Source organism: Amblyomma maculatum, chromosome 7, assembly GCF_055883805.1.
Source record: "Amblyomma maculatum isolate TAMU_Amacu chromosome 7, ASM5588380v1, whole genome shotgun sequence".
NCBI lineage: Eukaryota > Metazoa > Arthropoda > Arachnida > Ixodida > Ixodidae > Amblyomma > Amblyomma maculatum.
This window is the reverse complement of record NC_139350.1, coordinates 122,179,810-122,204,843: the sequence shown is the minus strand read 5'-3', so window position 1 is coordinate 122,204,843 and position 25,034 is coordinate 122,179,810. Positions and strand designations below refer to the sequence as shown.

Below are 25,034 nucleotides of genomic sequence, written 5' to 3'. Positions count from 1 at the left end.
CAACGAAAACCACTATGTTAAAACAGCGCTAGAACACGGACAGATAGAGACAAACACACATTCAATCATCTGTCCCTGTTGTAGCGCTGTTTCAACATACTCTTCAACCAACTGGCTCAACAAGCCACTCCGAAATCTACTACTCGTACTAGGCCGGGAAGATGTTCCATTCGGGAGGGTACAGTGTTCTACAAGGCTGTAGCCGGAATGTGGGCAGATGGGGCGCGCCTTAGCCTCCGCGCCCGAGAGCCATGGTATGCGGCACTTCTTTTAAATACTGACTGAAAGGAAACACCTAATGGCAGGAACGGTTGGCCAAGCGCTTCAGTTTTCGTTACTGTGTAGCTTTCGATTGGACCGCTGAAGATTTTGACGCTTTTGTTGCTGTTCCAAATTCTATAGGCTCAAGAATGTCCGTGTAAAATGTGCGCGAAGTCTCCATTGCAGCAGTGTTCTCGGATATTTTCGGGAAATACGCGCTCCAAAAGGGGAGCGCACCTATAGTTTGCTCTCACTACACCAGAGCCGCCTCGTATTTCTGGCGGCCATTTCTGAACTACTGGTCGTTAACGTCGCTGGCGGAGCGCACTGAACCAGCCTCGTCCCGATTGGTACGCTAGCTTCTCGTGCCGCAGGCACCCTCTCCTTCATTGTGTGCACGCGCCATCTTACTCGCAGGTGCACGGAAAGACATGTTGCCGGTCACTGCGCGTCTGGCTGGCATTCCACGGCGTTCAGAGAGGGAGGAAAGTTATTGTGCCCAGGGGTGCGGAATGGCTCCTCTTGGTCCTTTTTACCATGGCCTCCGAGATCGCCTTCGCGCGCACGTTTCTCTCCGGCCGTTCCAATCGGCCGGAGAGAGCGTAAGTTGGAAAAGGGGCGTGGCAGCGTCTTTCGCCGCACCGCGGCGCTTGCCACCTATGCATTAATAGGGTGCCTGGATGCTCTCTCTCGCCCCCGCTCCGTTCAGGGTGAGGACAACCGCGTCGTCTGCTACGGCGTCCGCCATTGCGTAGCCCGTCACTCGGGTAGCGCGCTCCAAGCACACGAATGTACCACTAAATTTTCATCCGCATGCGCGTTTCGCGCTGACAAAGACCCTTGAAGAGGTGGCAGGCCATAATAATAGATCAGGGAGGCTCATTTTTTGATGGTATAGTTTTGCTCAACCTATGTTGCAAAGCGTTGTCCTATAAACGAGGCGTGTTTTTTTTTTTTTTTGCTTCCATGTAGGAAATGCTCGCGTAGAAAGTACGAGACGTGAATCGCTGTGTTCTCGCGCCGCGCATGGCAGATGATCCTTATTGACATGGTGTGGACTTGTTCCTTTTAGTATAGGCGAACTCTAGATGTTACACGTTCCCAAAGCAATCTGGCTGAATTCTTTAAATTTTTACTGAAGTGCCATTACGAAGCATCAAAATGCTAATTTGAATTGTATGAATAAAAAAAAATCCTAATAGATGTAAATACTGGTATTGACATCAGTGTTGGGGAATATACTTCAGCAGCTATTATCATGCTAGTTCCGGATACACCCGTAGTTTAAAAGAACAGGCGTACAGAGCAATGTTTTGAAAGCTTTTATTCGTTTAACAGATAGCCAGAAGGGGAAATGAGCTGAGTATAAAATGCAAATAATTACAGAAAACAATAGAAAATGTGTAGCATGACGAGAATCCCAAATTGACAAAAGCAGACAACATTGAAACACTATTCCTAAACCAAAATGGAGGAACATATAATGTGGCTATGTACAGAGAAAAACATGACACTTTCTGAGCTTATGGCAGGTTGACTCCTGCACATGTCTTACTTGCATTTCCATTAATTGTTCTTGCCCCAATTTGACGAAGGTGTATGCGTAACCGCAGTCTCGCGTAGCTTGAAACGAGCATCTTCTGAACTGCTTCCTTGTGCTGTTCGCATGTTTCCAGATTGAATCGCAACATCTTGCTCAGATATGCTGTTATTGCCTGCACTGGCGATTTAATGGTGAGTGCGCTATCAGTCCAAGTGGTGATGCCGCGGAAATGCTCTTCGCAAGACTTTAGGGTGCTCATGACTGGACCGCTTGGATAGTGAAGGTTGTTCCCATCGCTAACATATTCTTTCAGCGCTGTTAAATATGCATGCTTACTGCTGTTGGATCCCAAGACTGCAGTCTTGCACTGTTCGCAGGAGTCAAACGCTTTGACAATGCTTTTGACAAGAAACCCACCAATGTGGAAAAGAATAGCGCAATCAGCTGATTGTAACTCCTCAATGAAAAATATCTCCGCGTCGTCAATGCCTTCTACTTCTGCTTCAGCCTGCTCTTTCAGGCCTTTCGACAGCATGTCAACAAGGTATTGGCCATCGTCGATTTCATAGTTTGTTGTCGTTGGTGTGTGCAAAAACTGGCTCACGCAAACAAGCTTCAATGCACACTTCATGTCGTAGGCATTCGGAACCGGTTTCCTGAGACGTACGACGGAAAATAGGTTTTCCAGGCAGTCCTGGAGTATTCTACTAGTCAAAAAAAACTTGTAGCCTTCTCCCTTCAAGAGCGTGTCCTGGAGTCGAAGAACGACGGTTGTAGAAATCATAAGACCTGCTTGAGATGGCTTCCACTGAGGCGTGTTGCCTGCTTTCATACCTTGAATGGTATCAAGTGCCAGCATAAGTGTGCTGATAGCTGAATGGTATTTCTCCATGTTTTGAAGGCTTAGGGCCGTTGATGGGTGTCGTGAAGACATAATCGTGTACCATTTAGAAATGAGTTCCAGAAACCACGCGGTTGTCTCAGCTTCCGGGCCCAGAATTTGATGCCTCACCAGATACCGGATTGCGGATGGAGCCTCTCTGAAAAACTGTACAGCTACTCCTACTTTCATTTTAGTGAAGTGGCCGGCAGTAACATGCGCCTCTGAGAGCTTTGGAGCTACTTTAAGTTCTTTGTCACTGTCATACTGTACTACAGCGCGTACATGATCTATTCTTACTTCGTTAGATAGCAAGCCATGTTCACATACCCCCGCAGGGGGCACCTGTTAAAGCAGGTGTTTGTGTGTTTTGTGCGACACCACGGACCCCGAGCACCCACGCTTAGCCGTGCGTGGCATCGTCGTGTCTGGGGAAAAGGGGATCCTGGTGGTTGAGCCAATGCCGAGTGTTTGGACCCTTAAGGCCCCTCGGTGGAGGCAACACACCACTTTGGCCCACGCTTCCCATAGACGGCACCTTCGGGCTGACCCACCCGGGGGAAATCGGCAGTCGCCTTTTCCTATCCTCCCCTCCATCTTTCACTTTCCTATCCTCTTTCTCAGAACTTTCCTGTCTTCTCCTCCCTTCTCGCTTTTTCCTTTTTCCTGGCGGCGAGGGTTAACCTTGTGTGGCTAACCACCCTGCGTTACGCCGTATTTGGTTATAGTCAGAGTGTACAGCTGACGTGGCCAGGACTCTTTGTACAAGCTCCTTTCCCGTCCCCTTGTTGGGCTCCATGGTGGGTGGCTGCCACTTTGGCCGAAAAATATCACATTTTATGGCTGCTTCTCTTTCTGGAACTGATCGCCCTCTCAAAAGAGGGCGGACCGATGTAACCCATGAATTTTTTCAAAAAAACAAAGAAGTTTTCCCAAAGTACTATGTGATACATAGTGAAGAAGAGCAAAAATCAGCGAGAATTATCTCCCCATTCATAGTTGAGAAATCACTGACAAGTGCACTAGGTACAGGTTACAAGGTGAAAAAACTGGCAAGTGGAGACCTACTGCTTGAATTGAAAGACTACATGCAATACTTGAAACTGTCCAACATTGAGTGTATCGGGGACATACCTGTCTCGATCACTGCTCATCGATCACTGAACACTGTCCGAGGTGTGATTTCAGAAAATGATTTCATACACTTGACAGAAAAAGAACTGTTAGAAGGACTTGCTGATCAGAACGTTGTAAATGTCCAGAGGATTAAGATAAGAAAAGAAAACAAAGAAATCCCGACAAAGCACATTGTCCTTACATTTGCTTCCAGTGCTCTCCCTGACACCATTGAAGTAGGCTACCTGAAGATAAGTGTAAGACATTATATACCGAACCCTAGACGATGCTTTAACTGCCAGAAATTCGGCCACGGCTCACAGAGTTGTCGCGGTCGCCGAACTTGTGCGAAATGCGCTTCAAAAGAACACTCAACTGATGAATGCACCGAAACCACATTGCAGTGTGCTAACTGTGAAGGAGAACACCCTGCTTATTCAAGGTCTTGCCCCACGTGGAAAACTGAAAAAGAAGTAATCACTATCAAAACAAAAGAAAACTTGTCATATAAAGAAGCGCGACAAAAACTGGCCACTACTCCTGCTTTTCAGTTCACTGCAAAACCAAGTTATTCTGGTATGGCACAACAGCGCGGGGTGCCACACCAACATATAGCACCTGCCCAGGCCACACAGAGTGAGCCTCGGGCAGGGCTACCCGCGCCCCAGGTGGAAGTGGCTCATGCTGCTCCCCCACCTCCATCTCAAAAGAAGGCTATGCAGCCCTCCGGGTTGACAAACCTGAAGGTCTCTCCTCATGAGGCGAGGCCTAACACGAAAGAACACTTATCTGGGGCGCGCTCCTCCGCTGCCTCTGAAGAGGAGGCAATGGACACGAGCCCCGGTAGGGCTGTGCCTTCGACGTCAGACGGACGACGGCACAGCTTAGACCGTCAAAAAAAAGACAGGCCCCGAGTCGTTGGGCCAAAAAAAAACCTAAGCTAGTTTTTCACATTTTTCATAAAATAAGATGGCTTGTATAATACATTGGAATTGTAGAGGACTACTAAATAATTACAGCGACATAAAGGACATCCTGGCTACATTCTCCCCATTGGCTTTGTGTCTCCAGGAAACCAACTTAGGTCCTCAGAACAAAAATTTCCTTAAAAATTATAAAATCATCCGCCGGGACCGGGAGCTGTCCAGCAGACTCTCGGGTGGTGTAGCCATCGTCGTGAAAACTGGAATCGCTGCTCAGGAGCTGACTCTTAATACCAGACTTGAAGCGGTAGCAGCCACATTATTAACACATAAAACCATCACAGTATGTTCAGTATACCTCCAACCACACATGAAGATAACACTAGATGATTTAGAAGACCTTTTACAACAGCTTCCCGAGCCGTATCTTTTAGTTGGTGATTTTAATGCTCATTCGTGTCTTTGGGGCAGCGAGCAAACAGATACTCGTGGTCAGCTTATAGAAGATTTTATTTTATGCAGCAATGTGTGTCTCCTAAACTCTGGCAATCCAACATACTACTCCCCAGCCACAGGCAAAGCGAGTTGTTTAGATCTGTCTTTTAGTTCACCTTCTATTTTTACAGATTTTAAATGGGAAGTTTTAAATAATCCGTACGGAAGCGACCATCTTCCTGTCATGATCAGCTTATCATCCTCACCATCAGTCATCCCGACAAAACCCAGGCGGTGGAAACTGCATTTAGCTGACTGGTCTTTGTTCAGGCAAGAAGCCAGTCTAAATGAAATTTATTCAGAGAAAATTGATATAGACAAAATGAATGAAATATTTACAGCATGCATTCTTGCGGCAGCACGTCTATCCATTCCCCAATCCACAGGAGTAGTGCACCAAAACCACAAAGTCTGGTGGACACAGGACTGTAAAGAAGCCAAAAAAGAACAAAATAAAGCCTGGGGTATTTTTCGGAGATACCCAACATATGAAAATCTGACAGTTTTTAAAAAAGCAAGAGCCAAAGCTCGATATATTCGTCGTAATGCCGAAAAAAAATCATGGCAGAAGTATGTTACATCTATAAACAGCTCCACAACATCAAAAAAAATGTGGGAACAAATTCATAAACTAAATGGCAGCTTCTCCCCATTCACAATTCCAATCCTCACAGCTCCTAATACACAGACAAGCATCGAAGAACAAGCTAATATATTAGGTGTGCATTTCCACAAAATTTCGAGTTCTGCACACTATACAAAAACATTCTTAAAGTACAAGGACAGGATTGAAAAATATAGACTTCCTACGAGGGGCAGCACGAACACACCTTACAATAGGCTGATTACGCTGCAAGAACTGAAAGATGTTCTCGCTTGCGGTAAAAAAACTGCACCTGGTCCTGATGAGATTCATTATGAGATGCTCGCCCATCTATCAGAAGCATCTGTAGAAGCGCTTCTAAAGTTTTTTAACAAAATCTGGGTACTAGCTAAAATACCGGAGACTTGGAAAAGAGCCATAATTGTGCCGTTCCTAAAACCCGGCAAGCCGCCGACCTGTCCTGGGAGTTACAGGCCTATAGCCCTAACTAGTTGTTTAGCAAAATCTTTTGAAAGTATTTTAAACACTAGATTAACCTATATTTTAGAATCAAGTAAACTTCTTAATATTCATCAGTGCGGTTTTAAGAAAGGATGCTCAACTACGGACCACCTAGTACGCCTCGAAAACACTGTCCGCGAGGCGTTTATACATAGACAGCATTGTCTCGCTGTTTTCTTCGATCTAGAAAAAGCATATGATACAACTTGGAGATTCGGCATCCTACGTGATCTAGCAGCTTTGGGCATCCGTGGTCGAATGCTCAGTGTTTTAAAAGACTTTCTTTCACATCGTTCATTCCAAGTGCGCCTCGGTACCACCTTGTCGACAAGCTTCATTCAGGAGAATGGGGTACCTCAGGGGTGCATTCTAAGCACAACGCTTTTTGTTGTAAAAATCAATTCCATTACCAATGAAATCCCAAATTCCATTATGTGTTCACTCTACGTAGATGACCTCCAGATAGCCTGCACCTCTTCCAATATATCAACGTGTGAGAGACAAATACAAATAACAATAAATAAACTAGTGGCATGGGCCGACAAAAATGGGTTTCAGTTTTCCCCCCAAAAGACGGTGGCAGTTATGTTTTCACTCAAACGGGGTATTCAGAACAACCCTGTCTTGCACTTAAATAGAACCGAATTACCAGTTAAAGAAGAGCACAAATTCCTAGGCATTACTTTCGATAAAAAACTCACATTTCTACCTCACATAAACACACTAAAAAAGAAAGCCTCAAAATCTCTTAACATACTGAAAGTTCTTTCGCGGAAACATTGGGGTTCCGACAGGGCATGTCTTTTACATGTATACCGTTCTGTTGTACGCTCCCGCGTGGACTATGGGAGTATAGTGTACGGTTCAGCTAGGCCTTCATATCTAAAAAAACTGGACCCTGTACATAACTTAGGTCTGCGCCTTGCATGCGGTGCATACAGAACATCCCCTATAAGCAGCCTGTATGTAGAAACAAATGAGCCTTCACTGGAAGACAGACGAATAGCCCTCACGTGTGCTTACATTCTAAGAATAAGGTCACAGAAAAAACACCTCTGTTATCCAGTTGTCACGACTTGCCCCTCTCGATTAATTTTCACAAATAAACCCAAAGCAACAAGGCCACTGATCATGCGATTCGAAAGCATGTGCAGTGAGTTGCAGGTCCTGGACACCTTGCCTGATGTCGCACAAAACAACAGCCCTCTACCTCCATGGTACAGTCTTCCTGAAATCTGTGACCTCACTCTCACACAGTTTCCAAAAACCAAAACCCCACAAGAGCACATTATTCAGGAATTCCTAAATTTGCAGGAAAAGTACAAAAACTTCACAGACTTTTATACCGATGGATCTAAAACTGCTGTGTACACTGGAAGTGCAGTTGTGCAAGGAGATTCTGTGGAAATCATAAGACTTCCACACTGTGCGTCTATTTTCACTGCTGAATCCTATGCCATTTCTGTTGCCGTAGAGAAAATATTAAAAGAGAATGTCATAAACAGCATTATATTTACAGACTCTCAAAGTGTTCTCACAGCTCTAAATTCCAGAAATGCAGCCGCTCCTTTACTTGGAAACATAATACACAATATAGCAACAGCCATAGCTCGAGGATACAACGTAAAATTCTGCTGGGTCCCGAGTCACGTGGGCATTAAAGGCAATGACAGAGCAGACACATGTGCTGCTGAAGCCCGCGACAAGCAAATAAAGAGCATAAGCATACCTTACAAAGACTGTACGAAACTTGTACATCTCAAATTAAAAGAAAAATGGCAGTCTGCCTGGGACAGTGAAGTGGGAAATAAACTACACTTGGTAAAGCCCATTTTGGGAGAATGGATGTCGTGCCGGCATAAGGAGCGTTTTATAGAAGTGATCCTATGCCGTCTCCGCATTGGACACACGCACCTGACACACAATTTTTTGTTGAAAAAAGAAGAGAAACCACGATGCGAAAAATGCGGAGAGGAACTAACTATTAACCACATTTTTTTCACATGCGCAAGTCTTGAAAGGATAAGAAAAAAATTTTTTGCAAAGTTTTACAAAGAATACATTCCTTTTCACCCTAAACTGATTTTAGATGATGATGGACTTGTTGATTTATCTTGTGTTTTTAGTTTCATAAGGGAAGCAAATGTTTTACACAAACTGTAGGAAAAAATGAAACATACGTCACTAAGAGAAACTGAAACCTTGTGCTAAGCACATCATGGTGTTGGCAGCTTAAGCGCCATTGGATCTAAAACAACCCAAGCTTTTAAAAGGAGATTTTTAAACAAATTAGTTTTTAACACACTCATTTTCCCATTTCTTGCAAAACAAAACTTTCACCTTGCTCGTGGCGCATGATAGCCTTAGTTGCTTATGCGCCAAAAAACCCAACACAACACAACACAACATGTTCACATACAGTTGCATCACTTAAAGTAAACACAGATGAATTCAGAAGTTGTCCCCTGATATTTTTTAGAACATGTGCTGCATCTGCAGTAAAAAAAAGCTCCTTACCTTCCAGGCAAGGATGTGATATTGTGCAAACAGTATGAGAATTTCTGTGACTCGCAAATCCAAGCTCCCGCCACATCGCCCGGTTTGAAGCTCCCATGTCCGAAGTCACGACGCGGATTCTCAGCGAAATGTCGGCACAAAGTTCAACAATCTGCAGAACGCACTCCTTGAGGGTCAAGCCATCGACGTGGCTTCCAGTGAAATGATATGCAATTACTTGCTTCCATCTCTGAGTGAGGCCACCCACCATGAATACGAGGGCATGGTGTGCAGGCTCATCTGGCTTCAGTGGCAAAGTTTTTCCCCCATACACAACATCTCCAGCACGATCAAGTTCGTATCCCTCGGTGATCTCCATTTCATCAAGAAAAAGGGCACAGTCTTTCTCAACGTCTTCCATGCCTTCATCTTTAGCAAGTCGACCACCTCAGCTAGGATCCCCGGCGTAAACTTCAGACCCTGTAGGCGACGCGCAAGAGTTCTACTGGACGGAAGTGGGTACCCAAGTCTCCTAACTGTTTCATAACCCGAGGTTCCACATGCAAATTTAATCTGAAGTGCTTGCCGGATTGTTTGTGGTGACCATGTGCTCCCCTGGTTACTGTTTCGTGAAAGTGCTTCCACTTGATCTTTGTTCAAGAACTTCATGCGCTTTCCAACATTTTCTAAGTTATTTTCCAGCTTATTCACTTTTTTTTTAAGGCCTTGAATGGTTGTATTTGCCTTGCTGTGCGCTTCATGGAGCTGGTTATATTTTCTCGTCATATCTGCCAGTTGCTTATTTAACTCTGCGCAGGAGCTATTAGCAGATTGTTGGTCATGAACTCCAGTAGACAGCGCAGCAGAAGCCGAGCTTTGAGCGTTGTTTCTGTCACTTGGCGAAAGGCTCAGGCTGGCTGCTTTTGGGTTGCAGTCATGTCCTGGAGGTAGTTCATTGCTGCTTTTGAGGGACGCTGAAGCTGTTTCCTTGCTTTGAGGTGATGAGGCGGCAGCTGTTAGTGAAGATTCATCTTCACATGCCACGGATGACACAGGAGGTCGCATCCTTTCTTTCGGTGGCTTCCTCTGCCGCGGCAAGGCTACAACAGCAAAAAAAAAAAAAAAAGTAATAATAATAATATTAGTAAAGTAAAAATAAATAAATAATAATAATAATGAACAAGTTGAAGGTGCAAATAAGAATGCCCGTTGCCGGAATTAGATTTACGCCTGCAATTGCAAGCGCTAGCACATTAGTGCCGTTGACATTCGTCAAAATACGACAACGGCAAGCGGCCTTATGAATGCAACGCTGATGTCAAAGTATTGTATGTACTTACCGTTAAAGGAAAATACGGTTGGCACAGCATTTGGTTTCAACTTCTTCCAGCCGTCGGCCCGATTTTGTTCGAAGTTGTTCTCTTCAAAGTGGGCCTGCAGGCGATGTCAGAACCGGGACATAATGAGGGAAGCTTTTAATATAATATCGATATGGATCATCAACGCTTATTTCTTTCAGTACTTGGTTCGCATGCAACATATTTAGCACCCTCGGAAGATTCTGGCGTTGTACAGTTTCATGATGCAGGCATAGAAAACTCATTCGTTACATGACAGCCTTTTTATTGCGTTTTAGTGCACAGGCTGCCAGGTGTCACACATTGCACAGCACAAACGGACAGACTCCAATAGCGGTTACTACACGTGCACGGCAATAAGTTGTAGACACGAAAAACGAAGGCACAATACTCACTTGGCATACGCACGATCCCTTTGTCGGCTGCCACTTGTCGCGCTTGACTTTCACAATCCACAGGAGCCTTCTTTTCGGTTCTGTTGGAAAATGAAACATTCTCCAACCATTTCTGGAGTGGTTCGTGCACAACGGCACGCAGCAACCAGGCATTCTGCGCCGAAAACCACAGCCAGGCGGCCGCGCAAAGTTCACACGTGCTGCTTCCGTGAGGACTGGGCTATGCAATGGCGGACAGCGGCTACGAAAACCGGTCGAGGCGGCGACAGCTCCTTCTAAGAATGTCCCCACCCTGAACGGAGCGGGGGCGAGAGAGAGCATCCAGGCACCCTATGCATTAAGTGTTCCGCCGCAGCTTGGCGCAAACAATAAAACACGAGTTTCCTCAGCTTGCGCTCGTACCACAGTCGAGCTTCCATCTTGAAAATGCTACGGGCAAGACGGCAGCCAACAATTTCGCTACAGGCCCACATGCGCAAAAGTTGGGCAGCGAATACTCGAAGCTGCATGCCTGCCCGAAGCATGCATGCGTGCTCTGGCGCTCTCTGCTGTGTTTCCGCTTCTTTTTTATTTTGTTTTTGTCGCAGTACATTTGCGAGTTCATTAATTCGTTAAATACAGTATTTACCAGTGCGGCTACTTACATAAACATCCATCGCACGAATGCATTTCTCTAAATGGTTCCGCCACAGCCACATGATTATTGCTTACTTAGATGCATCTCACTATAGCTATTTTTTTTCTCGCACTGTTTTAAAGCAGCCTTGGAAGATCGTAAGCACGCAAGTTCGATAGAGGCCTTACGGAAAACAATTTACATGTGTTTTTATAATATGCCTTATGGCAAGCTTGCGTAATAGTAAAAAAAAAAAAAAAAAAAAAAAAAAAACGTTCAATAAAGGTGAAGGGTAATCGGGGCACGTTCAGGCACTTCTGCTGTCATATGAGTATATGCGAGGTTTTCGGAAGTGATGCCGTTAAAAACGGATCAGCTTATACGATCGAAAGTGAGAAGCTATACCTCGTTTGTAAACTACGCGGCCCGCCATAGCATAAATGTGTGCAATTATCACGCGAGCTTCAGCTTATCTCCTGTTTTCACTTGTTTGCATATGCTACAGACTGGGTGCAGTGCTTTTATTTTTAATTGTTACTCCTATGCGCCTATACACGCAGAGGGCCAAGCCGAGCAATTGGGTTAATTCAAAAGAATTATGACTATAGACTATAGAATGGCACTCGCACACAAGCCTCCCACACTAGTTAGCAATTTGTCATTAACTTTCATGATATGCGAAACCTATCAGAAAAATTATGGCACTAAACATCCGCCGGGTGTAATGATACTAGCCACTTTCTGAACAAAATTACGAGGCAAACACTGTGAGCAATTTAAAAACGACATGTTTGTTTTTTTTACAAAACTCATGAGGTGGACAAAGAGAAAAACAATATGAGCAAGCACAAGCAAGACGTACACACAAACATTTAGTTATTTACAAAGTTTGTGGTTTCTACGTGGACATAGGCCACCAACCACCGCGGGTTCGAGCGTCGCGCGAGCCGAAGCCCCGATCAGCCGTCACCGCGCGCGCACTGAAACACTGCAGCGCGCACTCAACCTCCACCGGGAGGAGAGCACTTCGCTGCAAGGACACCAACCTACAAGTTCACAAAGGAGACGTTTATTGAAACGCCATCCTCCAGCGGCACACACACACACACACACACACGCACACACATACACATATTTACAAACGCACATACGCACACACATATTTACAAACGCACATACACGCACGTACGCACACACATACACATATATACAAAACGCACATACACACACATACGCAGTCACCGTGTCAAGGGAGCGCGCGAGGAGCTAGGCTCCCCTGCGCGCACAAGTGACACGGAGTGCGCGCCGCAAGCACGCAAGGGCGTGCTGTGATCTCTCTCGCAGTGACCAAAGGGTTCCTTTGAGAGGGAGTGGGCAACCACCGCAAGGTACGCCTGTCGCGGATCGTTGGATCACGATCGACAGGCTCGAGTTGTGCTCTCATGGTACGACCCGGAGCAGACGAACTCGAGTACACACTGGTCTGCGCGGACAAAGGCCGGCAGACAAGAACAGTTGCGTACGCACCTTGCGATGTCTCGGAGGGGACTCTCTTTGAGCTCCGCTCGGACAGTCGCGCGAGCGCGGCTGTCGAAGCGGTGCCGCGTTCCCGCCAAAAGGCGCCAATGAGAACAGCCACTGGGACGCCAGGGCGGAGCTGTGGCCCGAACGACAGTGACAAGTCGCTCGAGCCCCTCTCCGCCGCCTCAGGCGGGAGAAAGGGAACGGGGAGAACAACTGGGAAGCGGGCGGCGGCCGCGCGAAGGGCAGCCGCAGCAAGCCCGAATCCCACAAGTTCAATCACCACAAGATGACTACTTGCGTAGTTTTCTATTCGCAAAGATAAAATTCGCCAGACTAAACACGCAGCTCCTATCTTGCTCAGCAGGTTTTTTTTTTCCGGTAAGCTGCTTGAGCAATTACTATTTTTCCTGCGTTGATAAGCTCTGCCTAAGCAACTTTTCTATGATTATCTTCGTTGTTTCAGTAGCGTGGTCCTTTCTTGCTGCACAAAGCTAGAAGAGAACACCCTTCGAAGTAAGCAACATAAGCTAGCGACATGTACGCCACACATGGAATGTAGCGATGTACGCTCCACTGGAATTTTTTATATTTGCAAGCAAGCGCAGAAGCCTTAGGATTAAAAATGGGGAGGAAAGCGAATGTCTCATCAGTTCACCAAACTGCAACAAGACCTTGCAGCTGAGAAACATGCATGCCTTTGACCACTCGAGCATACGCTCGTAACGTTGATTGACTGCCGGCTCCACGAGTGACTGCTAGGAATTCGAAGACTACCACCTACACGAGGTAGCCTTGACGAGCAACTGTTTCACCAGCAAAGAAAACTATCTACACGAGCACAATGCGTAAATTCTAAGTAGAACGGAACGCATTACCTATGTGAACGCAGCAAGAACATCCACACTCCGCTTCGGTAGTAAACACAACACTTAAGTTGTGAAACATTTCGGACACACCTTGCGGTCAGTCTTTGCTGGAAAACCAGCTAAAAATGAAAGGCTACGTGACACACTCGTAACAAATTTTTCGTCAATGTACACGCGCAAAAAACGGGAGAACCGCCAGCGGAGATACGCCGCGAGCGGGCTGGACGATGCATCGACGCATAGGCGCGCACTGCCGCCTGGTGGCGCCTGGAGGAACTGACAAACTTTCAACATTTGGCTGGGGCGCGCGCCGATTGGAACGGCCGGAGAGAAACGCGCGCGAGGGTGATCGCTGAGGCCATGCTTTTTACTATAAGCACACAGCAACACCATGCTTGCATTGTTCCAGAATGCCAACTCTGCAAGTGCATTTGCCGCTGCTTCTTGTAAGCATTGCCTTACAGAGCACAGCCATGATTGCAAAAAAAAAAATGTTTGCGATAAACTTTTTGTCGCACAATTTATGTGTACAGAGACAGAGCTACACACGCTCTACACAATTTTGTACCATGAACGGCCTCCAACTACACCAGAGTTCTATCTAATTCAAAAAGTATGACCCAGTTTATTACAGAAACGTTCATTTATTGAACTTTTGCACAGAGTTATAACATTCAGTTAAGCATTTCTCCGTTATCGTTATTTATAATGAGTGTTCGTGTGGCCAAATGCAGTTTCGAGAAATAAATTTTGAAAAGTCAAAATGCTTGCTTGTACATCAGTGAGCATTTGTTTCTGAGTGCTGGCTCTCCGAATAGGTTTTCTTAGGTGTACGCGTGCGCTGGTATAGCAATAAATAAATAAGCAACCGCTCATCTATATGGAACTTATTAACCAAGCTTACGGCATTTTTCTTTTAACGATAAGCGAGCAAATGGTAGCAGGGCTGGACAAGATACTTCGAAAGAGTATCTACGATACCGATGCTCGATACCGTGAAAATTGTGTTTCCGATGCTAATACAAATGCAGGATAAAAATCGAGTTTCGATACAGATACTCGGTACGGTATCGTCGATACGTCGGTACATCACTGAAATCCTAACGTAATAAAGGTGGTAATACGATTAGCGACATTAGAAAATTTTAACTTGCTTTCTGGAATGTTTAGAGCATTCCTGTAGCGTAGTTTTTGTGAAAGGGCTTAACGAATACACCAGCACGGAGTTATTAACTGCACTGCTGTCCTTGTCAGAACTTCACATTTAATTGAAGCCATGGCTACAGTTAAGCGATTGCTTCCACAAGCAGCCTAGCGAAATATTTAAGCTAATGCTCTTCATGCGAACCGAACTGTGAGTACTTGGGTATACATACAAAGACAAAGGTGAAACCTGCATGCGGCTGGTGAACAGAGCAGTTATATTGCCATTAGTTTACTTTGGATTTGTGGTTTTGTTTTCCGTCAACAGCTGTAACTACAAGAACGTGGTTAGCCGACTACATCGTGATGATGCCTTAGAACCTTGTGTTCTTGCCGCCAAGCAGAGCCGGCAAGCAGAGCCCAGGGGTTTTGGGTTCTGCATAAGTTACTGCGTCCGACAGCACAGTCAGGGCACTTCTTGACCAGAATCAAACGCCGCAGAGACGGGGAACGGATGGCAAAGGGTGGGAACAGTGGGTGCGTGAGCAAGTGCAGTGTGCGTGATTCCTACTGCATGTTCAGCTTGCGTTTCCGCTTTGCTCATATCTCTCTGTGTCGGTAAAGGCTTTGTAACTTCCTGGTACGCACTCCGTGCTCTAAAGAAAAGCACCTCGTGAGCACGTACTTACCATTGCCGCCTTCAATTTTAAAGAAAGCGATTCTGGAAATGTGGCTGACGCTGTGTAGGGAACTCAGGCGGTACTACAAGCCGAGCTGTCTCCGGTCCTGTACTATTGTCTGAGCGGGCGCCGTCAACTCATAGTCTCAGAGTGGTTCGATTATTTAATGTTTTCTTAAGCATCGAATATTTTCAAAATATATGATATTTTAAAAATGTATTTTCGATACCGAAACTCTGATACTTTCATTTTCAGAACACAATATCTAATACCGATACACAAAATGTGTCTAAAGATACTATCGAAGATACATGTATTTTCGATACTGCCCCGTTGGTAGGCATATTCGGTAGATGGTTTCGTTTTTCCCATCAGCCTCGCATATGGCTTACAGGAATCCTAATTTGTAAAGGTAATTTTGATTATTATTAGCACAAAAAAGTATCAAAATCCTAGCTATTCAGTCAGCAAAACTGCGTGCACCGCACAAGAGCCATCGCAAAAAACAAAACGTTATTGTGAAGATGACTATGTTAAAACAGGTATTTACTTCGAATTTCACGCTGTAGATTATCTTGCCACTTTATTACTTGTGACATTAAAAGCGCCGTTACGATAATGGCGTTTTAGTCAATATTCCTCACGGAGGGGACATGATCCAATAGGGTTTTATTTTCATTTTTGCACTGCCAATTTTTCAAAATAATCTGAAGCATGCGCATGCGTAAGCGTTCAAGCACGAAGGAGAAAGCATGCGACTGCACAGATAGATATGCAGCAGCCCAACACGTTCAGAACTGGCTATTTTCAAGAGCTACTCGCGCATCTATTCAATGGGAGGGGGAACCGGCCTGCCTGGACAATTAACGGGACGCGGCCGAAGAGGACGCTTTTCACTGGAACCCGCAGCGCCTGATAAGTTGCCTTTTGCATATATGCGGGTACTGTCTGGAATGAGCTCATCAGAAGATGTGAGCATAGACAAACATGTACTGAGCGGATCCGAGGTGCATGTGCTGCTTTTCAGTTCCGGTTCTAAGCGCTACTTTTTTTTTTTTTTTTTTTTGTAGTGAGAGATACATTGTCCAGTCTCGCCATTTCGCCGTGCCTATCCGAAGAGCTGTCCCTGTCCGAGAGAGAATAAGAAGATTACGAAAACAGATAACTCGGTAGTTGGTATAGGCGAACAACAACAGCTAGTGCCCAGGACAGAAGGTTCGTTCGAGCATTGTGACGGCGTCGTGCCCAAGGGCGGCTCATACGTGAAGTTATTCCCCTATGTAATAAATAAAGCAGACACCATAGCGTGAACTACTAGGTGCAAATGCCATGTCTTTACTGTCAAGCCGAACCTAAGCGTAGCCATGCAGATTTATTTTTTTTTCTTATATGCAAACCTAGATTTAAGCATGCTCTTCAGGAAGCAGAATCAAACCTTATGCACGAAATGCTGGCCTGTTCACCTTGCACGTCGTAAAGCTCTAGTAAGCGCTGCCTTGTTCTGCTCTCGCATAAATTTAATATGAATTGAAAACAAATTAAAACAAAAGCAATTTTGCACCATGTTTCGAGGCGGCGTCCGTGAAAATCAGAAGCGCAAGAGAGTTACGTGTTCCACTTTGAGTTTCTGTATGTTCCTGGAGGAAGTGGAATGTGATTGGAGGACATCGTTGGTGGTGCCTGCGGTGCTGTGTCCAAACAACCTCTTTGCTACGCGTCTGCGAAGTAACACCATACATTTACTACCATACATGCTATGTCCCCTCTCCTACCTCCTCTACGCGAAGCAATCGACGGTCAGGACTCCCTGACCATCTGGAAATTTGCTGTGCGATAGCGTTTTGCTGTTACTTGAGTTAGATTACATTGTTCTGTTGTCTAGTAGGCCGAACTACGTCTCATGCCTTCCGTCTGCGGCTGGCGAGAAGTTCGAATCTCTTCCTTTCTCATGCGGTTGTGGATAATTTCGTCGTTCTCTTTCCTTCAAAAATATGGAGTGTGAACCGTTGGGCAGGCTTGCCTGGATAACTACTACAGCGGCTATTTTCCTTTCTCGTCGCTGTTTCGCCTTTGATTGGATTCTTAGGGCATTGTCAGAATGAATTGTTCTTTGCACTTTTCACAGCGCTTTGTTTCCCTGTGCAGTGCATATCTCACTGTCAGCAGCTGTTGGAACAATTACCAGATGGCTCTTACGACTCGCCACAGCATGAACACAGCCCCCGTAATTATTTTAAGTACATGGTTAGCTTTGATGAATTAGGATTGCTAAGCATAAATTATCATGACTTGACACCGCCGAAAGCGCACGCAGAGAAGAAAAGTTTGTACCTACTTCAACTCAATAACATTTGCATAGATCGACATCAATTAAAAATAACTAATAATAAAACTGCTGAAGGCGAGGTTGAGGGAGGGCAGATAAAGTGAGGGCGAGGGAAAGTGAGGAGCAGCAATTTTTCTTATCGGAGAGGGAGGGCCGGGTATTTTTAAAAATGGGAGTGAGTGAAGGCTACTGATTGAAAATTGGGGCGAGTGAGGAAATCTCAAAATGAGGGCATTTGTCCGCTCTGGTCTTGAGGCGGGCGGGGGGAAGGGTTGTTGCTCTGTGACTTGCCGCAATTTGCTCTGGAGGCCTCTGCCTTCTCTAAGGGGGCTCGGGAGCCGCACACCGAGCGACGAATGACCACAAAAGGATGCTGCCTCAGGAACAAAAACACTTTAATTAGGTTATGAAAACATAAACAGAAGAAATCAACGGGGTTAGAGTATATCAAGGGATAGATGAAAAAGAGGGGTCTACTGGTACTGCAGACGTTGCACCGGCGAGTCAACAAAGTATTCGCGTTCTCGAAAATAAAAAGAAACACACCACTGGCGGATACACACGCGGGCACGTTGAAGCGCGCGCGAGCGAAAATAAACGCCCCCAGGCGAATTACCTCACGTTCACACACACACACACACACACACACACACACACACACACACACACACACACACACACACACACACACACACACACACACACACACACACACACACACACACACACACACACACACACACACACACACACACACACACACACACACACACACACACACACACACACACACACACACACACACACACACACACACACACACACACACACACACACACACACACACACACACACACACACACACACACACACACACACACACACACACACACACACACACACACGCACGCACACGCACACACGCACACACGCACACGCACACGCACGCACGCACGCACGCACGCACGCACGCACACACGCACACACACACGCACACACGCACGCACACACGCACGCACACACACACGCACACACACACGCACACACGCACACACGCACACACACCAAACTTTCAGTGCTAGAGTATGAAATAAAATGAGATAATTAAGGCTTTTGTTTTGTTCCTCCGGCGGGAAATGGCCGCACCCTTGACGCCGACCGAAACACACCGCCGCACTGCTAGCTACAATACACGACCAATTCAAAAAGGCCCACGGCGCCGATCGCTCCCCGCTCTTCTAGTCTCGGGTAAGGGTCATGTGCACATGACCAGCTGGCGTGACATGCACAAAAGGTCGCCGCCGGCTCCGTCCCGCTGGGCGCGCTCGCTCGAGGTTACGCGGCTCACAGTTCATCGCTCAGGAATGTTGTTCGCTCGTATTTATTCTCTTATGCCTGTGTAAGGTTGCTGTGAAAAAGAAAGAAAATAGAAGCACAGTTGAACAGTGCAACAGTGCTGAAAAGAAACAGTTCGTCCCTTAATCAGCGCTGGCGAGTCAGACTGCGATATTGACGTTGCGAGTCCAGGTGTTGGGTATCAGGCCCTAGGCGCCGGATACCAATGGCGGATTCTCATTATCTTTCGGAAATGCGTAGCTCGTTGGCGGCGTTAGCTGCAGCGTAGGTTCAGAAAGAGGTTGGTTCAGCTCCGCCGAAAACGAAGAGAGTTCACCATCTTTATGTTCGAGCACTATACGTAGGCGAGCCAAATGCAAGTACTCGAAGTCGGCCCCACCATGGGGACCCCTCGGATGCAGCCTATTTCCTCTCGCTCGTTCTTCCATCGACGCTTTTCCGCGATGACGGCGGATAGCACGTTTTTCTCCTCTCTACAACCACATTTGTATAGAATCATTATTCAAAATTCTCTCGATTTTCTGTGTTTTCTTTTTGACAGTCGCTGCTTTTAACCTTTTCAAGCCGCGCAACTGCCCGTCCTAAGTGGCGTTCATTTAAATACGACCTAGTTTCTTGCTGCTATCGCGCGCACTGACGACTGGCCGAATCTATCGTTCTCACCGTATTCCAATGGATGTTATGTCATGAGCGTCCCTGCGCGAGGAAACCATACTAGTGGAGAAGGCTTTCGTCTGCTACGCGGTGCGAACATGGATATTAAACAGTACGAACGCGACTGAATCAAACAGCTGACAGCTGCTTCCGTGTCTCAGGGCGTAGGAGCAGGTCTACCTTCTACACGGACTCTAGTACCGTATCTCCGCGGTTATATCCATGGATGAAAGAAAAACTTCTTCCATGGTCATATCGCTCATATTCTTCATCGGCGAGTGGGAACTCGAGGAAGAGGCAGAGGGCGGTCGCTGACCGCACTTACTCTCTCCCTCCGCCTTCATGTTGAGCGAGGAAGGGAAAACGGAGAATACGCGCGTGCGCGGCAGTGTGTTGAACAGACGTCGGCCGGGCCGGCAGCAGCGTCAGCAGTTCACGGCGCATTCATTATGTGTGACGCCGAGAAAGGAGGGCTGGGCTCGTTTTGTCGCGTGCGCGCTTAAGCAGCGAGGCGTGCGTGAAGCGATGCGTCGCTGTTGCCTCCAAAACCGGCAGAAAAAGCGGCCTGCGTATCCATTCCTTCCCACGGGACCCCAAGGGCCGGCTAGAATGGGCGGTCAAAGTGAACATTGCAGAGAACGGGAAACTTTCGGTACCGGGGATGACTGCTACCGAATTTGTGAGGTAGGTTCCTTGCTGTTTTCTGATGAGCTATGCTCCAAGTCGGCTGATCTTACTTTTATGTTGAGGAAATATTTTCATCTCTGTCATATGTTCTGTGCATGTTAGCACAAAAAAGAGAGTCGCTTCCCTCGTGTAAATTCTTCAGCGCCAATAGCCATCTTGTTTTCCGACAAAATGTCTACTTGGCATTAGCTGTGTGCAATCTTCGCCGAGCTTGTCGAGATAACGTCATAGCGTTTCGAACTGTCCGCTTCGGAGTAAATCGTTGTCTTACCACCACCTCTGGGATTTTAGCAGGTTGCACCCAGATGGGCACTGAAATTGAGCTCGCATGACAGCTGCTTCGAACCCAGCAACCGCAGCGTAGGACCCGAGCGCTGAAAGCCAGCCGAGGTTCGGACAGCCGAACAGAATGTTGACCTCGTATCGGCGTTGTGGGCTTACGGACAACTTCGTGAATTTTCCGAGATAACAGCGGGCTCTCAGTTCCATCCGCAACCGTATGTCGAGCTGCTTTTCGTGTGAGGGGCTAATATGAATTCGTCTGCTTTGATCGGGCCTGAAAGCCGCCGCTGTTGCGGGAGGTCGAACGCTGCGGTACTGGAACTTGTCGGACTGATTGTGTCGAGAATAAATTAAACTCGACTGACGGTAGCTCTCAGGACCACTTATCTGCGCCTGCGCCTCGAATGCCCGAATTGTTTTTGTCACAAACGTACTTGGGAGTACAGTTTTTTTGCCTTTTGTTTTTGAGGCAATCCTTTATTGGCGCAGATCGCATTGCAACGCCGCTCTTTTTCAGCTTCGATGAAATAGTCGCAGCATTACTGCATTCTATTCTTTCTTAGCTGGTCTTCTTTGTTTTATTGCGAGATATGCTTCTTATTAAGCGTGTAATGATGTAATCTCAGCTGCGGCAGTGGTGCTCTGCTCCACTATTGGGGCCAAGCGGCCTTAATGTTCTGGCACGATCTCTAATTCTGAAGTGCTACATTTGCATTACTATTCTCTGCGAGCTTTTTGGGTCTTGTTACAAGTTGATACTGATTGCGTGCAATTAATGCCCTAAATTGCCTTTAACGATTTATTGCTCTTTGCCTGCTAGAGCTTAACCTTTTACTAGCTGTGGAATTATCATTGCTGCGTGGATACTTTTAATATGGTCAGCAGTGGCAGCACTTGGCAATTATGCATGTAAAGTGCCTCTATCGAAGTGTTGCTATTTGAAGGTGTAATTGTTCCCCGCCACAGTGGCTCAGTGGTTATGGCTTAACTGCTGAGCAGGTTTCGCTCTTGACTGTGGTGGCTGCATGTGGATTGAAATGAATTGCCGCTGTACTACATGATAATGCACTTGAAAAGCCCAAGGTGGTCGGAAGTAATATGGAGTTCTCCACTATGGCCTGACTAGCTTTTGCAAGGTTAAATCTGATCTACCCATACCATGTGTACTCTCATGTTCGATTTCAAGACGCTACAATCAACGAGAGTATTCAGTCGTTCCCCGCAGGAGGCATCTGCTATAGCAGATGTTTGCATGTGCTGTGCGACACCACGGACCCCGAGCAGCCACACTTAGACGTATGTGGCATTGCCTTGTCTGGGGAAAAGGGAATCCTGGTGGTTGAGCCGATGCCGAGTGTTTGGACCCTTAAGGCCCCTCGGCGGAGGCAACACACCACTTTGGCCCATGCTTCCCACAGACGGCACCTCCGGGCTGACCCACCCGGGGGAAATCGGCAGTCGCCTTTTCCTGTCCTCCCCCTTATCTTTCACTTTCCTATCTCTTTTCTTGGCCCTGTCCTGTCTCCTCCTCCTTTCTTGCTTTTTCTTTTTTCCTGGCGGCAAGGGTTAACCTTGTGTGGAGTAGCTACCCTGAGTTACCCATATTCGGTTATAGTAGAGGTGTACAGCTGGCGTCGGCAGGGCTTGTTGCAAGTTTCCTGTCTCGCCCCCTTGTTGGGCTCCGTGGTGGGTGGCTGGCACAACTACCGAAAAAGCAAACTCTTTCATGGACTCTCTATCTTCAACACATGATCGCCCTCCAAACAAAAGAGGGCGGACCGATGTAACAGGCCAGTTCGTGCAAAAACAAAAAGAAACCTTTCCGAAATACCACATTGTTCATAGTGAACAGTCAGAAATCCCAGCTAGAAAAATCTCTCCATTTACGGTATCAAAATGTCTCACAGGAAGCCTAGGCCCCGGTTACAAGGTAACCAAACTAACAAATGGTGACCTCTTGCTTGAAGTCAGGACCAAACATCAGTTCTCTAATCTGAAAAATATTGTGGCACTTGGGGACATACCCATCTCTATCACACCCCACCGATCTCTCAATACTGTCCGAGGTGTTATATCAGAAAGTGACTTTTTGTCCCTGACTGAGGAAGAAATGGCAGAAGGACTTGCTGACCAAAATGTCATAGGTGTCTACAGAATCAAGATCCGAAAGGATGACAAGGAAATCCCCACCAAACATCTTGTTTTGACTTTCAACAGCAGCACGCTCCCAGAATCAATTGAAGTGGGATACATAAAAGTAAATGTCAGGCCATATATACCAAATCCAAGAAGATGTTTCAAATGTCAGAGGTATGGTCATGGATCACAGAGCTGCCGCGGCCGTACCACATGTGCCAAATGTGCATCAAGCGGACATAATGCAGACAACTGTGCTGCAGCACCGCACTGTGGAAACTGTGACGGGGAGCACCCCGCTTACTCAAGAGCTTGTCCAACTTGGAAAGATGAAAAGCAAATCATTACCATCAAAACAACTGAGAATATAACTTACAAAGAAGCACGAACCAAATACTTCCAGACAAAACGCACAGCATTCCAGTTCACGGCAAAGCCAAATCTCGCCGAAGTGGTGCGATGGGGCGAGGCACCACACCGGCCTTCAACACCTGCCCAGGCCACACAAAGTGAGCTTGAGGTAGGGCCTTCTGCGCCCCTGGTGGAAGTGGTTAGTACCACTCCACCCCAAAAACAGGCCACCCGTTCCTCAGGGGCGGTGGCCCACAAGACCTCTGCCCTTGAGGCGGGGTCTAAAAACAATGAACACGCGCCTCCGGCACAACTGTCCGCCTCCTCTGAAGAGGTGATGGACACATCCAGCCAAGATGGCCATGTGCCTTCGTCGTCACACAGACGGCGAAGCTCCTTGGAACGATCCAAGAAAGACAGGGCCCGCATCACGGGCCCTGAAAAATAATAACTCTACTTCTAAACTCACAAAAGAGTAAGATGGTGTTCCTAGTGCAATGGAACTGCAGGGGACTTTTAACCAACATAAACGACATAAAAGATATCCTAACCACACTCTCACCTGTTGCGCTTTGCTTGCAAGAAACAAATCTAGGTCCCAAGCACACAAAAATACTAAAGAAATATCAAGTCTTCCGCCGAGACCGACAACAAGCCAGCAGACTTTCCGGTGGAGTGGCCATTATAGTGCAAAATGGTATTGCAGCCCGAGAACACAAATTAAACACCAGATTAGAAGCTGTGGCAGCCACATTACTTACATATAAAACCATTACTGTGTGTTGCGTGTATATTCAACCTCACCTAAAAATAACTCTCCATGATTTAGAACATCTTTTTAGCCAGCTTCCAGAGCCATACGTGGTAGTAGGCGATTTTAATGGGCACTCACCCATGTGGGGTAGTGAGAAAACTGACGCGCGAGGCCAAGTTATAGAGAACCTTATTCTTTGCAGTAACACATGTTTGCTAAACTCCGGAAAACCTACTTTCTGTTCTCCAAACACAGGAAAGATGAGCGTTTTAGATTTGTCCTTTTGCTCGCCCTCTATTTTTAACGATTTTAAATGGAATGTTTTAAATAATCCATATGGGAGTGATCACCTACCTGCACTAATCAGTTTATCATCTTCATCTTCAACATCTGTCATACCAACCAAACCACGACGTTGGAAACCCCATTTAGCAGACTGGGATTTTTTTAGAACAGAAGCAGACTTGGAAACAATTTTTTCAGAGGAGCATAGCGTAGATAAAATGAATAAACTCATCACAGATTGCATTATAAATGCCGCGAGCCTTGCCATTCCACAAACCTCAGCAATGGTACAACAAAACAGCAAAATCTGGTGGACACGGGAATGTAGGGAGGCAAAAAAACAACAAAATAAAGCCTGGGGTAAGTTTCGAAGATACCCAACATATGAAAATTTGACAGCTTATAAAAAAGTTAAAGCTAAAGCTCGTTATATTCGTCGCAACGCCGAAAAACAATCATGGCAGAAATTCGTGACATCTATAAACAGCTCAACACCATCTAAAAGAATGTGGGAACAAGTCCACAAACTAAATGGCAGCTTCTCCTCATATACAATTCCGATTCTCACAGCACCTGGTATGCAAACGAGCATCGAAGAGCAGGCAAATATATTAGGGGAACATTTTCATAAGGTTTCAAATTCTACACACTACACAGAAACATTCCTAAAATATAAGAGCACAGCTGAAAAACAAAAGCTTCCAACAAGTGGCAGCACGAACAAACCATACAATAGTTTAATTACACTGCAAGAATTAAAGAAAGTCCTAGCTAGAGGTAAACAAACTGCACCAGGTCCTGA

General features: G+C 46.3%; 1 protein-coding gene and 1 pseudogene across 1 annotated transcript; one reads left to right on the top strand and one right to left on the bottom strand.

Moving 5' to 3' along the window:
- Positions 1-1,668: 1,668 nt before the first annotated feature.
- Positions 1,669-19,511, bottom strand: LOC146184589 (uncharacterized; annotated as a pseudogene).
- Positions 19,512-22,126: 2,615 nt separating this feature from the next.
- Positions 22,127-23,641, top strand: LOC146184588 (uncharacterized). The gene is made up of 2 exons (XM_084608586.1): positions 22,127-23,351; positions 23,436-23,641. Exons 1-2 carry the CDS (start codon positions 22,433-22,435, stop codon positions 23,639-23,641), a joined length of 1,125 nt encoding a protein of 374 aa, XP_084464712.1. The 5' UTR covers positions 22,127-22,432.
- Positions 23,642-25,034: the final 1,393 nt, after the last annotated feature.